The 15,425-nt window shown below is 62.6% G+C and overlaps 1 protein-coding gene across 3 annotated transcripts in view; it reads right to left on the bottom strand.

Annotated features, from left to right (window-relative positions):
- Positions 1–15,425, bottom strand: part of LOC142472832 (ubiquitin carboxyl-terminal hydrolase 36-like) — a 37,508-nt gene continuing 22,083 nt past the window's right edge. For 2 of the 3 annotated variants that reach the window (XM_075580019.1, XM_075580020.1), the window contains exons 6-14: positions 13,356–13,423; positions 13,164–13,234; positions 11,915–11,997; positions 11,295–11,406; positions 10,180–10,320; positions 9,913–10,013; positions 8,492–8,627; positions 3,021–3,620; positions 1–147 (exon numbers count right to left, since the gene is read on the bottom strand). In XM_075580019.1, the coding sequence (XP_075436134.1) occupies positions 16–147; positions 3,021–3,620; positions 8,492–8,627; positions 9,913–10,013; positions 10,180–10,320; positions 11,295–11,406; positions 11,915–11,997; positions 13,164–13,234; positions 13,356–13,423 (1,444 nt within the window). In that variant the 3' untranslated portion in view covers positions 1–15. Of the gene's footprint in view, positions 173–3,020; positions 3,621–8,491; positions 8,628–9,912; positions 10,014–10,179; positions 10,321–11,294; positions 11,407–11,914; positions 11,998–13,163; positions 13,235–13,355; positions 13,424–15,425 lie in introns of all 3 variants that reach the window. The other variant, XM_075580021.1, reaches the window with a different exon arrangement.

Below are 15,425 nucleotides of genomic sequence, written 5' to 3' on the forward strand. Positions count from 1 at the left end.
GGCGCGTTGCGCTACTTACCGCGGTTTAGAGAGCAGCCGTGGCGAGGCGAGGCCTGGGGGGGCAGGCGTGGGATGAGCGGCGTCGGCGGCGGAGGAGCGAGGAGGGGAGTAAGCGTCACTTCTGCGTCCCCGCAGCGGGGCGCTGCCCTGCAGTCATTGACATAAATAAAATCTTGGTGGTCCAAAGAAAAAAGGGGGGTTTTGAGACCAAAAAAAAAAAGATTTCAAAAAAGAAGGGGAGAGCGAGGGCAGGGGGAGAAGGAGAGCGAGGGGAGGAGACGGGACGGAGAGCGAGGGGAGGAGAGGGGGGGGGAGAAGGAGAGCGAGGGGAGAAGGAGAGCGAGGGGAGGAGAAGGAGAGCGAGGGGAGGAGGGGGGGACGGGACGGAGAGCGAGGGGAGGAAAAGGAGAGCGAGGGGAGGAAAAGGAGAGCGAGGGGAGGAGAAGGAGAGCGAGGGGAAGAGAAGGAGAGCGAGGGGAGGAGAGCGAGGGGAGGAGAGCGAGGGGAGGAGAGCGAGGGGAGGAGAGCGAGGGGAGAAGGAGAGCGAGGGGAGGAGAGCGAGGGGAGGAGAAGGAGAGCGAGGGGAGGAGAAGGAGAGCGAGGGGAGGAGAAGGAGAGCGAGGGGAGGAGAAGGAGAGCGAGGGGAGGAGAGCGGGGGGAGGAGAGCGGGGGGAGGAGAGCGGGGGGAGGAGAGCGAGGGGAGAAGGAGAGCGAGGAGCGGGGGAAGAGAGGAGGGGAAAGAGGGGGAGAAAGAGAGGGGGGGAAAGAGAGGGAAGGCGTAGAACAAGGGGAGGAGAGTGAGGGAGGAGAGGGGGGAAAGAGAGGGGAGGGGGAAAGAGAGGGGAGGGGGAAAGAGAGGGGAGGGGGAAAGAGAGGGGAGGGGTGGGGATAGCGAGAAGGGGGAGGGGAGCAGAGGGGGGGGGAGGAGAGCAGAGGGGGGGAGGAGAGCGAGAAGGGGGAGGAGAGCAGAGGGGGGGGAGGAGAGCAGAGGGGGGGAGGAGAGCGAGAAGGGGGAGGAGAGCAGAGGGGGGAGGAGAGCAGAGGGGAGGGAGGGGGAGGAGAGCAGAGGGGAGGGGGGGGGGAGGAGAGCAGAGGGGAGGGGGGGGGGAGGAGAGCAGAGGGGAGGGGGGGAGGAGAGCAGAGGGGAGGGGGGGGAGGAGAGCAGAGGGGAGGGGGGGGAGGAGAGCAGAGGGGAGGGGGGGGAGGAGAGCAGAGGGGAGGGGGGGGAGGAGAGCAGAGGGGAGGGGGGGAGGAGAGCAGAGGGGAGGGGGGGGAGGAGAGCAGAGGGGAGGGGGGGGAGGAGAGCAGAGGGGAGGGGGGGAGGAGAGCAGAGGGGAGGGGGGGAGGAGAGCAGAGGGGGGAGGAGAGCAGAGGGGGGGAGAAAAGCAGAGGGGGGGGAGAAAAGCAGAGGGGGGGGAGAAAAGCAGAGGGGGGGGAGAAAAGCAGAGGGGGGGGAGAAAAGCAGAGGGGGGGAGAAAAGCAGAGGGGGGAGGAGAAAAGCAGAGGGGGGGGGAGAAAAGCAGAGGGGGGGGAGAAAAGCAGAGGGGGGGGAGAAAAGCAGAGGGGGGGGGGGGAGAAAAGCAGAGGGGGGGGAGAAAAGCAGAGGGGGGGGGGGAAAAGCAGAGGGGGGGGGGGGGGAAAGCAGAGGGGGGGGGAGGAAAGCAGAGGGGGGGGGGGAAAGCAGAGGGGGGGGGGAAAGCAGGGGGGGGGGAGGAAAGCAGAGGGGGGGGAAAGCAGAGGGGGGGGGGAAAGCAGAGGGGGGGGGAAGAGCAGAGGGGGGAGGAGAGCAGAGGGAGGGGGCAGAAGAGCAGAGGGAGGGGGCAGGAGAGCAGAGGGAGGGGGCAGGAGAGCAGAGGGAGGGGGCAGGAGAGCAGAGGGAGGGGGGAGGAGAGCAAAGGGAGGGTGGAGGAGAGCAGATGGGGGGAAGGAGAGCAGAGGGGGGGGGGAGAGCAGGGGGGGAGTAGAGCAGGGGGGGGGGAGGAGAGCAGGGGGGGGGAGTAGAGCAGGGGGGGGAGGAGAGCAGGGAGGGAGGAGAGCAGGGGGGGAGTAGAGCAGGGGGGGAGAGCAGAGGGGGGGAGGAGAGCAGAGGGGGGGAGGAGAGCAGAGGGGGGGGAGGAGAGCAGAGGGGGGAGGAGAGCAGAGGGGGGGAGGAGAGCAGAGGGGGGGGAGGAGAGCAGAGGGGGGGGGAGGAGAGCAGAGGGGGGGGAGGAGAGCAGAGGGGGGGGAGGAGAGCAGAGGGGGGGGAGGAGAGCAGAGGGGGGGGGAGGAGAGCAGAGGGGGGGAGGAGAGCAGAGGGGGGGGAGGAGAGCAGAGGGGGGGGGGGAGCAGGTGATGAAATGACAGAAGAATCAGAAGTTTTTGTTAGAAACAATAAAAAAAAAAGGAAAAGAAATATAACCGAAGTTTAAATAGAAAGACGAGAAGTCGGCGACTTTGCCCCCACAATATCCGCGTGTCAGCGGCAGGAACACGGCGGCTGGAGCGGCCGTACCCCTGAACCCCTGAACCCCGGCCCTGTTTCCTTATCACATAACGGGTGCCACCGTTATTCTAACAGTCACAAACTTCCTCAAAGAATTTATCGCATCATTTGCACAATTTATTTAATGACCCCCCCCGGCTGCACGATGCGCCCGCGCTCTGCGTGGCGGGGGCCACGGGGGCTCACGCTGTGTACCACTAAAGCAGCAGTCCCACCATGCCCCCCTTTAATATAAATATATATATATACATTATAGCGGGGGGCCCCAGGAGCCGAAGTGCGTTTATTTCAGCTCCGGAACCCCCCCCCCCCCCCCCGGAAACCCCCTCCCCCCCCCCCCCCCACCGCATGCAAACTTTGCCAGAAGAAAATGGTACAAAAAGCACAAACAGGACAGGCGGGACAGCATCTCAAACATACCCTCCGGCACTGAACAAGTTAAACGTCAGATCCCATGCTGCCCCACAAGCCGTTATACTACCAACACAACACCCCCCCCCCCCCCCAACACGGACGCCCTGTGCTCCCCCCCCCTCACCTTCTTGGCAGACAGGGCCAGTTTTTTGGCTGGTGGGGGTGACATGGTGCTCAGAGCCTCCGCCAGGCTGGCCAGGGTGGGGGACTTGCATTTCGCAGCCTTGGCGTCCCCCGTGCTGTCCGCTTCCATCTCCCCGGGGGGGCATTTGGGGGGCGTCATGTTTCTGTTGTCGGGGGGGCTCGGGGAAGAGTCTCGGCCATTGGGGAGGGGCTCCGGTCTGGGGGTGCTGCTCCTCTCTCCCCCGGGTTCGAGGGCTCCGGGCTGGGTTTTAGGGGAGGTACACTGACCGAGTCCTGGGGTCTCCCAGGTGTGTTTTGGGCCCTCCGGCCTAGAGCTGTCCGTCTCGCCCGCCGTGCCCACCCCCTGCGGAGACTTCACCTGAGATGGAGGGGGCTTCTTCACCCTGCTCAGTGGGTCATCCAGAAGACACGGGGCATAGAGGGACTTGATGCCCAGTTTGGGGGACGGACCAGCACTCAGGGGCCTGGGGCGGGGGGTTCCATTCTGCGCTTTGTTCCCAGGCGGGAGGGATGCTCTGGGGACTGGGACCCCCGTCTCCTCCAGGGAAGAAGGCCTCTTCCCCTGCTGGGCCTCGGGCCTCTGAAAGACAGACCATTTGTGCACAAAGATGTGTAACAAAGCAAGCACGGAGAACCGCTGACACACCCAGAACTCGCTCGCGCAGGGAACCCGCTGACACACCCAGAACTCGCTCGCGCAGGGAACCCGCTGACACACCTAGAACTCACGCGCGCAGGGAACCCGCTGACACACGCAGAACTCGCACGCGCAGGGAACCCGCTGACACACCCAGAACTCGCACGAACAGGGAACCCGCTGGCACACCCAGAACTCACACGCGCAGGGAACCCGCTGACACACCCAGAACTCACACGCGCAGGGAACCCGTTGACACACCCAGAACTCACGTGCGCAGGGAACCCGCTGACACACCCAGAACTCACACGCGCAGGGAACCCGCTGACACACCCAGAACTCACACGCGCAGGGAACCCGTTGACACACCCAGAACTCACGTGCGCAGGGAACCCGTTGACACACCCAGAACTCGCACGCGCAGGGAACCCGCTGACACACCCAGAACTCGCACGCGCAGGGATCCCGCTGACACACCCAGAACTCACACGCGCAGGGATCCCGCTGACACACCCATAACTCACGTGCGCAGGGAACCCGCTGACACACCCAGAACTCACGTGCGCAGGGAACCCGCTGACACACCCAGAACTCACGTGCGCAGGGAACCCGCTGACACACCCAGAACTCACACGCGCAGGGAACCCGCTGACACACCCAGAACTCGCACGAACAGGGAACCCGCTGGCACACCCAGAACTCACACGCGCAGGGAACCCGCTGACACACCCAGAACTCACACGCGCAGGGAACCCGCTGACACACCCAGAACTCGCACGAACAGGGAACCCGCTGGCACACCCAGAACTCACACGCGCAGGGAACCCGCTGACACACCCAGAACTCACACGCGCAGGGAACCCGTTGACACACCCAGAACTCACGTGCGCAGGGAACCCGCTGACACACCCAGAACTCACACGCGCAGGGAACCCGCTGACACACCCAGAACTCACACGCGCAGGGAACCCGTTGACACACCCAGAACTCACGTGCGCAGGGAACCCGTTGACACACCCAGAACTCGCACGCGCAGGGAACCCGCTGACACACCCAGAACTCGCACGCGCAGGGATCCCGCTGACACACCCAGAACTCACACGCGCAGGGATCCCGCTGACACACCCATAACTCACGTGCGCAGGGAACCCGCTGACACACCCAGAACTCACGTGCGCAGGGAACCCGCTGACACACCCAGAACTCACGTGCGCAGGGAACCCGCTGACACACCCAGAACTCACGTGCGCAGGGAACCCGCTGACACACCCAGAACTCACACGCGCAGGGAACCCGCTGACACACCCAGAACTCGCACACGCGCAGGGAACCCGCTGACACACCCACAACTCGCGCGCGTAGGGAACCCGCTGACACACCCAGAACTCGCACGCGCAGGGAACCCGCTGACACACCCAGAACTCGAACGCGCAGGGAACCCGCTGACACACCCAGAACACGCACGCGCAGGGAACCCGCTGACACACCCAGAACTCGCACGCGCAGGGAACCCGCTGGCACACACAGAACTCCCACGCGCAGGGAACCCGCTGGCACACCCAGGGAACCCGCTGACACACCCAGAACTCGCGCGCGCAGGGAACCCGCTGACACACCCAGAACTCGCACACACAGGGAACCCACTGACACACCCAGAACTCACACCCGAAAGGGAACCCGCTGACACACCCAGAACTCACACGTGCAGGGAACCCAATGGCACACCTAGAACTCGCACGCGCAGGCAACCCGCTGACACACCCAGAACTCGCACGCGCAGGGAACCCGCTGGCACACCTAGAACTCGCACGCGCAGGGAACTCGCTGACACACCCAGAACTCGCATGCGCAGGGAACCCGCTGACACACCTAGAACTCGCACGGGCAGGGAACCCGCTGACACACCCAGAACTCACACGCGCAGGGAACCCGCTGACACACCCAGAAATCACACCCGAAAGGGAACCCGCTGAAATACCCAGAACTCGCCCGCACAGGGAACCCGCTGACACACCCAGAACTCGCACGCGCAGGGAACCCGCTGACACACCCAGAACTCACGCATGCAGGGAACCCGCTGACACACCCAGAACTCGCGCGCGCAGGGAACCCGCTGACACACCCAGAACTCACACACGCAGGGAACCCGCTGACACACCCAGAACTCGCGCGCGCAGGGAACCCGCTGACACACCCAAAACTCGCACACGCAGGGAACCCGCTGACACACCCAGAACTCGCACGCGCAGGGAACCCGCTGACACACCCAGAACTCGCACGCGCAGGGAACCCGCTGACACACCCAGAACTCGCACGCGCAGGGAACCCGCTGACACACCCAGAACTCGCACGCGCAGGGAACCCGCTGGCACATCCAGAACTCGCACGCACAGGGAACCCGCTGACACACCAGAACTCGCACGCACAGGGAACCCGCTGACACACCCAGAACTCGCACTCGCCGGGAACCCGCTGGCACACCAAGAACTCGCACGCGCAGGGAACCCGCTGACACACCCAGAACTCACACACGCAGGGAACCCGCTGACACACCCAGAACTCGCACGAACAGGGAACCCGCTGGCACACCCAGAACTCACACGCGCAGGGAACCCGCTGACACACCCAGAACTCACACGCGCAGGGAACCCGCTGACACACCCAGAACTCGCACGAACAGGGAACCCGCTGGCACACCCAGAACTCACACGCGCAGGGAACCCGCTGACACACCCAGAACTCACACGCGCAGGGAACCCGTTGACACACCCAGAACTCACGTGCGCAGGGAACCCGCTGACACACCCAGAACTCACACGCGCAGGGAACCCGCTGACACACCCAGAACTCACACGCGCAGGGAACCCGTTGACACACCCAGAACTCACGTGCGCAGGGAACCCGTTGACACACCCAGAACTCGCACGCGCAGGGAACCCGCTGACACACCCAGAACTCGCACGCGCAGGGATCCCGCTGACACACCCAGAACTCACACGCGCAGGGATCCCGCTGACACACCCATAACTCACGTGCGCAGGGAACCCGCTGACACACCCAGAACTCACGTGCGCAGGGAACCCGCTGACACACCCAGAACTCACGTGCGCAGGGAACCCGCTGACACACCCAGAACTCACGTGCGCAGGGAACCCGCTGACACACCCAGAACTCACACGCGCAGGGAACCCGCTGACACACCCAGAACTCGCACACGCGCAGGGAACCCGCTGACACACCCACAACTCGCGCGCGTAGGGAACCCGCTGACACACCCAGAACTCGCACGCGCAGGGAACCCGCTGACACACCCAGAACTCGAACGCGCAGGGAACCCGCTGACACACCCAGAACACGCACGCGCAGGGAACCCGCTGACACACCCAGAACTCGCACGCGCAGGGAACCCGCTGGCACACACAGAACTCCCACGCGCAGGGAACCCGCTGGCACACCCAGGGAACCCGCTGACACACCCAGAACTCGCGCGCGCAGGGAACCCGCTGACACACCCAGAACTCGCACACACAGGGAACCCACTGACACACCCAGAACTCACACCCGAAAGGGAACCCGCTGACACACCCAGAACTCACACGTGCAGGGAACCCAATGGCACACCTAGAACTCGCACGCGCAGGCAACCCGCTGACACACCCAGAACTCGCACGCGCAGGGAACCCGCTGGCACACCTAGAACTCGCACGCGCAGGGAACTCGCTGACACACCCAGAACTCGCATGCGCAGGGAACCCGCTGACACACCTAGAACTCGCACGGGCAGGGAACCCGCTGACACACCCAGAACTCACACGCGCAGGGAACCCGCTGACACACCCAGAAATCACACCCGAAAGGGAACCCGCTGAAATACCCAGAACTCGCCCGCACAGGGAACCCGCTGACACACCCAGAACTCGCACGCGCAGGGAACCCGCTGACACACCCAGAACTCACGCATGCAGGGAACCCGCTGACACACCCAGAACTCGCGCGCGCAGGGAACCCGCTGACACACCCAGAACTCACACACGCAGGGAACCCGCTGACACACCCAGAACTCGCGCGCGCAGGGAACCCGCTGACACACCCAAAACTCGCACACGCAGGGAACCCGCTGACACACCCAGAACTCGCACGCGCAGGGAACCCGCTGACACACCCAGAACTCGCACGCGCAGGGAACCCGCTGACACACCCAGAACTCGCACGCGCAGGGAACCCGCTGACACACCCAGAACTCGCACGCGCAGGGAACCCGCTGGCACATCCAGAACTCGCACGCACAGGGAACCCGCTGACACACCAGAACTCGCACGCACAGGGAACCCGCTGACACACCCAGAACTCGCACTCGCCGGGAACCCGCTGGCACACCAAGAACTCGCACGCGCAGGGAACCCGCTGACACACCCAGAACTCACACACGCAGGGAACCCGCTGACACACCCAGAACTCGCACGCACAGGGAACCCGCTGACACACCCAGCACTCGCACGCGCAGGGAACCCGCTGACACACCCAGAACTCACACGCGTAGGGAACCCGCTGACACACCCAGAACTCGCACGCGCAGGGAACCCGCTGACACACCCAGAACTCGCACGCGCAGGGAACCCGCTGACACACCCAGAACTCGCATGCGCAGGGAACCCGCTGGAACACACCCAGAACTCGCATGCGCAGGGAACCCGCTGACACACCCAGAACTCGCATGCGCAGGGAACCCGCTGGAACACACACGCGCCTATCTTCACCCCAGGATGCCCCAAAACATCCATCTTCCACCACCTACGCAGACACCCCTCACCCACCTTCCCAATGAGCGGGGAGGACAGGCTGCCGTTGGACTGGGTCTTCTTTATACTGGGGGGGACGGAGCTGGGACGGACAGGCGGAGCCAGCACTTTATTCACGGAACCGTCGTAACTCTTCCTGGGGTCCGGGATTCTGAGCGAGAGAACCCAAGTCAGATACAGTGCAGAGTGACTGTCCTTCATACAGTGCAGAGTGACCGTCCTACATACAGTGCAGAGTGTCTGTCCTTCATACAGTACAGAGTGACTGTCCTTCATACAGTACAGAGTGACTGTCCTACATACAGTGCAGAGTGACCGTCCTACATACAGTGCAGAGTGACCGTCCTACATACAGTACAGAGTGACCGTCCTACATACAGTACAGAGTGACCGTCCTACATACAGTACAGAGTGACCGTCCTACATACAGTGCAGAGTGACTGTCCTACATACAGTACAGAGTGACTGTCCTACATACAGTACAGAGTGACTGTCCTACATACAGTACAGAGTGACTGTCCTACATACAGTACAGTGACTGTCCTACATACAGTGCAGAGTGACTGTCCTACATACATTGCAGAGTGACTGTCCTACATACAGTACATAGTGCAGACGTCACGCTACCAAAGTGACTGTCCTACATACAGTAGAGTGACTGTCCTACATACAGTAGAGTGACTGTCCTACATACAGTGCAGACGTCACGCTACCCGAGTGACCGTCCTACATACAGTGCAGACGTCACGCTACCCGAGTGATAGTCCTACATACAGCGTAGAGACGTCACGCTACCCGAGTGACCGTCCTACACACAGCGCAGAGACGTCACGCTACCCGAGTGACAATCCTACATACAGCGCAGACACATCACGCTACCCGAGTGACCGTCCTACATACAGTGCAGAGACGTCACGCTAGCCGAGTGACCGTCCTACACACAGCGCAGAGACGTCACGCTACCCGAGTGACCGTCCAACATACAGCACAGAGACGTCACGCTACCCGAGTGACCGTCCAACATACAGCACAGAGACGTCACGCTACCCGAGTGACAATCCTACATACAGCGCAGAGACGTCACGCTACCCGAGTGACCGTCCTACATACAGCGCAGAGACGTCACGCTACCCGAGTGACCGTCCTACATACAGCGCAGACGTCACGCTACCCGAGTGACCGTCCAACATACAGCACAGAGACGTCACGCTACCCGAGTGACCGTCCTACATACAGCGCAGAGAGTGTCACCGCCGCTCCCTCCCTGAAACTCCAAGTAACAATGACAGAGCATGCGTGTCAGTCACAGTGCGGAGCCATATAACCCTCTCATGGTGTATTCTCCGTGAGGAAGAAGAAGGCTCAGAGTCAGGGGGAGCCAGAAGTGCGCAGAAGGACACACAGGGAGCACACAACCCCGCGCAGTGCTGCTCTACCTCAGGTAGAAAAGAACATAAGCCTGCTGGTTCAGAACCACCTTGATGTTACTGGCGTGAACGAGGGAATCGTTCATCTGGTACCACTGCCCGCTGCTGGCCTGGAGGGACGAGAGGGTCAAAGGTCAGAACATGAACGTGCTCGCGAACCAAAGATGAATGGAACATTCCCCTCAGAGTGTGGGGTGTGTGATAGGCAGAGATAAGCCTGGGCATACTCAGCATCATTATACAGAGCAGCACATAAGGCAAAGGAAGAAGACTTACTTTCACGTAGCAGTAGTAATGGCCTGCGTGGCAGCTGTACCCAGAATGCACCAGGACAGCATACAGTGCGTACATGACGGGGTCTCCGTTGCTCTGCGACATGTACGGACGGACGTTCAGGAATTCCGGGTACCCCACGTCCTGCGAGACAGCAAGAGGGGGGCTACGTCAGGTGGGTCAGTGCAGCGGTCACGGAGAAAGTGATGTATGATATACAGGGAGGAGGACGGGGCTGGTGTAGTGGGTAAGTGATGGGGGGGCTGGTGTAGTGGGTAAGTGATGGGGGGGCTGGTGTAGTGGGTAAGTGATGGGGGGGCTGGTGTAGTGGGTAAGTGATGGGGGGGCTGGTGTAGTGGGTAAGTGGTTGATGGGGGGGCTGGTGTAGTGGGTAAGTGGTTGATGGGGGGGCTGGTGTAGTGGGTAAGTGGTTGATGGGGGGGCTGGTGTAGTGGGTAAGTGGTTGATGGGGGGGCTGGTGTAGTGGGTAAGTGGTTGATGGGGGGGGGGCTGGTGTAGTGGGTAAGTGGTTGATGGGGGGGGGCTGGTGTAGTGGGTAAGTGATTGATTGGGGGGGGGGGGGAGACTGGTGTAGTGGGTAAGTGGTTGATGGGGGGGGAAGACTGGTGTAGTGGGTAAGTGGTTGATGGGGGAGAGGGGGGCTGGTGTAGTGGGTAAGTGGTTGATGGGAGGGAGGAGGGGGGCTGGTGTAGTGGGTAAGTGGTTGATGGGGGGGAAGACTGGTGTAGTGGGTAAGTGGTTGATGGGGGGGAGGAGGGGGGCTGGTGTCGTGGGTAAGTGGTTGATGGGGGGGGAAGACTGGTGTAGTGGGTAAGTGGTTGATGGGGGGGAGGAGGGGGGCTGGTGTAGTGGGTAAGTGGTTGATGGGAGGGAGGAGGGGGGCTGGTGTAGTGGGTAAGTGGTTGATGGGAGGGAGGAGGGGGGCTGGTGTAGTCGATAATCACTGCTCTCTTCCCCCCTTAAGCTGCAAACCAGAGCCCCAGAAACGTGCTGCCTGGATCCTACCCAGAGGTGGCTGCTTAATCATGAGATATCTGCCCCGCGGAGCCTGCCAGCCCTGCCCTCTCCTGGGCACAAGCTGCCCCACAAGCCCTCACCTTGGTGATTTTGCCCCCGCTGAAGTTGGCAAAGCGTTTGAGCGAGAGGGTGAGGACATTGGAGGCTCTGTGGACGCTGAAGCGCTTGCTGGCCGGAACCTTCTTCTTACACCTTACAGGAGCAAAAAGGTTAGCAATATAAAGCAGGACCGAGTATGGCCTCAACCATCAAACATCCACTTGGAATATGGAGCTATTTCTGCGGCCCTCCTACAACTACAGCCCCCGCCCTCTCCTGCTCCCAAACCCTACCCAGAACCCAATGCTGCGGGAGAAAGGAAAACATGGCAAGTGTGGGGAGAGGGTAAGACATACTCTGCATCATTATTGAGTGCTGCATGGTAATTTGTAATAGTCTGAAAGAACTAGTGATATTGTTTGGCACTAAAATTTACATACGAGATACACTGTGCCAACGCCCGTCGCACCGCGCCAACGCCCGCCGCACCGCGCCAATGTGACTGTACCCAGGTGTTGCAGCAATAACACTATACCCGTACCCCCTGCATGTACTGTTTTTAGCTGCTGCTATTTGAATAACCAGCTGCCCCCGGCCCCATTTTGAGCGGTGATATTTCCGGGGCCCCGCAACGTGCGTGCGCGCGCGCGCAGACTCTTACTTTGCGCACATGTAGGCGTTCTCCCCGCTCAGCGCGTCCGACTTCACAAACTGCTCCAGCGCACGGACAATGTTTGCAGAGTTCTGCAGGTATCGGGGAACGGGGTATCACCGAGGGGGGCGCGAACTGAGAATACCGCGGCCCCTCTCTCTACCGAGAACAACCCCCCTTCTCCATCTACCGACAACAACCCTCCCCCCATCTAATGCTACCGACGACCCCCCATCTCTACATACCCCACCCTCCTCCTCCCTACAGAAAACAACCCCCTTCTCTACAGAAAACAACACCCTCCCTACAGAAAACAACCCCCCCTCTCTACAGAAAACAACCCCCCTCTCTACAGAAAACAACCCCCCCTCTCTACAGAAAACAACCCCCCCTCCTCTCTACAGAAAACAACCCCCCTCTCTACAGAAAACAACCCCCCCTCTCTACAGAAAACAACCCCCCTCTCTACAGAAAACAACCCCCCCTCTCTACAGAAAACAACCCCCCCTCCTCTCTACAGAAAACAACACCCCTCTCTACAGAAAACAACCCCCTCTCCTCTCTACAGAAAACAACACCCCTCTCTACAGAAAACAACCCCCTCTCCTCTCTACAGAAAACAACCCCCCTCCTCTCTACAGAAAACAACCCCCCCTCTCTACAGAAAACAACACCCCCTCTCTACAGAAAACAACACCCCTCTCTACAGAAAACAACCCCCCCTCCTCTCTACAGAAAACAACCCCCCCTCCTCTCTACAGAAAACAACCCCCCCTCTCTACAGAAAACAACCCTCCCCCATCTATATCTATCGACAACCCCCATCTCTACAAACCCCTCCCCCCTCCTCTCTCCAGAGAACAACACCCCCCCTCCTCTCTCCAGAAAACAACCCCCTCCTCTCTCCAGAAAACAACCCCCCCCTCTCTCCAGAAAACAACCCCCCCCCTCCTCTCTCCAGAAAACAACCCCCCCCTCCTCTCTCCAGAAAACAACCCCCCTCCTCTCTCCAGAAAACAACCCCCCCCTCTCCAGAAAACAACCCCCCCTCTCTCCAGAAAACAACCCCCCCTCCTCTCTCCAGAAAACAACCCCCCTCCTCTCTACAGAAAACACCCCCCCCCCTCCTCTCCATCTACGGACAACTGCCCCCCTGTATATAGTACCCACAAGTGACGTTAAGTCTCACTTGCTTCTCGGACGCGTATCTATTCCTCTTTAATTGCCCAATAACTGCCGAGAGGACGGGGCAACCTACCCGTATTTCCAGCGCGATGTCCAGGTACGGGTCGTAGGTGTCAGACACGCTCTTACACACCGAGCACTTCACTGGAAGAGAGAAGAATGGGTCGCTGCGTCAGTCCGGGCCCCGTGGCCATCAGAACCGTTCTATCCCATATGCCAGCCGGCTCTGCCACGCCTGGGAAGAGCCGCCCAGAGCCCCATTTACCCCGAGAGCGCAGGCTGCCCCCGAATATCTGGTGCACCAACGTTGTAGCCTGGCTCTGCCGGTCAAGCCTGGAGAGAAGAGAAAAGGGAAATATATCAGCGTATGTCCGAGGCGAGGCCGGAGGCTGCGCTCGTACCGGGGCGTCCGAGGCATGTGCCACCTACACGGACATGTAAAGAGAGCGGGCAGCGAGCGGGCAGCACGCGGGGGCGGCCAGAGAGCGGGCAGCACGCGGGGGCGGGCAGAGAGCGGGCAGTACGCAGGGGTGAGAGGGCAGAGAGCGGGCAGTACGCGGGGGGGTGAGGGCAGAGAGAGGGCAGTACGCGGGGGGTGAGGGCAGAGAGCGGGCAGTACGCGGGGGGTGAGGGCAGAGAGTGGGCAGTACGCGGGGGTTGAGGGCAGAGAGCGGGCAGTACGTGGGGGTGAGGGCAGAGAGCGGGCAGTACGCGGGGGGTGAGGGCAGAGAGCGGGCAGTACGCGGGGGGTGAGGGCAGAGAGCGGGCAGTACGCGGGGGTGTGAGGGCAGAGAGCAGGCAGTACGCGGGGGGTGAGGGCAGAGAGCGGGCAGTACGCGGGGGTGAGGGCAGAGAGCAGGCAGTACGCGGGGGGTGAGGGCAGAGAGCGGGCTGTACGCGGGGGTGAGGGCAGAGAGCGGGCAGTACGCGGGGGTGAGGGCAGAGTGCGGGCAGTACGCGGGCGGTGAGGGCAGAGAGCGGGCAGTACGCGGGGGGTGAGAGCAGAGAGCGGGCAGTACGCGGGCGGTGAGGGCAGAGAGCGGGCAGTACGCGGGGGGTGAGGGCAGAGAGCGGGCAGTACGCGGGCGGTGAGGGCAGAGAGCGGGCAGTACGCGGGGGGTGAGAGCAGAGAGCGGGCAGTACGCGGGGGGCGAGGGCAGAGAGCGGGCAGTACGCGGGCGGTGAGGGCAGAGAGCGGGCAGTACGCGGGGGGTGAGGGCAGAGAGCGGGCAGTACGCGGGGGTGTGAGGGCAGAGAGCGGGCAGTACGCGGGGGGTGAGGGCAGAGAGCGGGCAGTACGCGGGGGTTGAGGGCAGAGAGCGGGCAGTACGCGGGGGGGTGAGGGCAGAGAGCGGGCAGTACGCGGGGGTGAGGGCAGAGAGCGGGCAGTACGCAGGGGTGAGGGCAGAGAGCGGGCAGTACGCGGGGGTGTGAGGGCAAAGAGCGGGCAGTACGCGGGGGTGTGAGGGCAGAGAGCGGGCAGTACGCGGGGGGTGAGGGCAGAGAGCGGGCAGTACGCGGGGGTTGAGGGCAGAGAGCGGGCAGTACGCGGGGGGGGTGAGGGCAGAGAGCGGGCAGTACGCGGGGGTGAGGGCAGAGAGCGGGCAGTACGCGGGGGGTGAGGGCAGAGAGCGGGCAGTACGCGGGGGTTGAGGGCAGAGAGCGGGCAGTACGCGGGGGGGTGAGGGCAGAGAGCGGGCAGTACGCGGGGGTGAGGGCAGAGAGCGGGCAGTACGCAGGGGTGAGAGGGCAGAGAGCGGGCAGTACGCGGGGGGGTGAGGGCAGAGAGCGGGCAGTACGCGGGGGGTGAGGGCAGAGAGCGGGCAGTACGCGGGGGGTGAGGGCAGAGAGCGGGCAGTACGCAGGGGTGAGAGGGCAGAGAGCGGGCAGTACGCGGGGGGGTGAGGGCAGAGAGCGGGCAGTACGCGGGGGGTGAGGGCAGAGAGCGGGCAGTAGGCGGGGGGTGAGGGCAGAGAGCGGGCAGTACGGGGGTGTAAGGGCAGAGAGCGGGCAGTACGCGGGGGTGAGGGCAGAGAGTGGGCAGTACGCGGGGGTTGAGGGCAGAGAGCGGGCAGTACGCGGGGGGGTGAGGGCAGAGAGCGGGCAGTACGCGGGGGGTGAGGGCAGAGAGCGGGCAGTACGCAGGGGTGAGAGGGCAGAGAGCGGGCAGTACGCGGGGGGGTGAGGGCAGAGAGCGGGCAGTACGCGGGGGGTGAGGGCAGAGAGCGGGCAGTACGCGGGGGGTGAGGGCAGAGAGCGGGCAGTACGCGGGGGGTGAAGGCAGAGAGCGGGCAGTACACGGGGGTGAGAGGGCAGAGAGCGGGCAGTACGCGGG

The sequence above is a fragment of the Ascaphus truei genome, chromosome 22 (genome assembly GCF_040206685.1).
Source record: "Ascaphus truei isolate aAscTru1 chromosome 22, aAscTru1.hap1, whole genome shotgun sequence".
Taxonomy (NCBI): domain Eukaryota; kingdom Metazoa; phylum Chordata; class Amphibia; order Anura; family Ascaphidae; genus Ascaphus; species Ascaphus truei.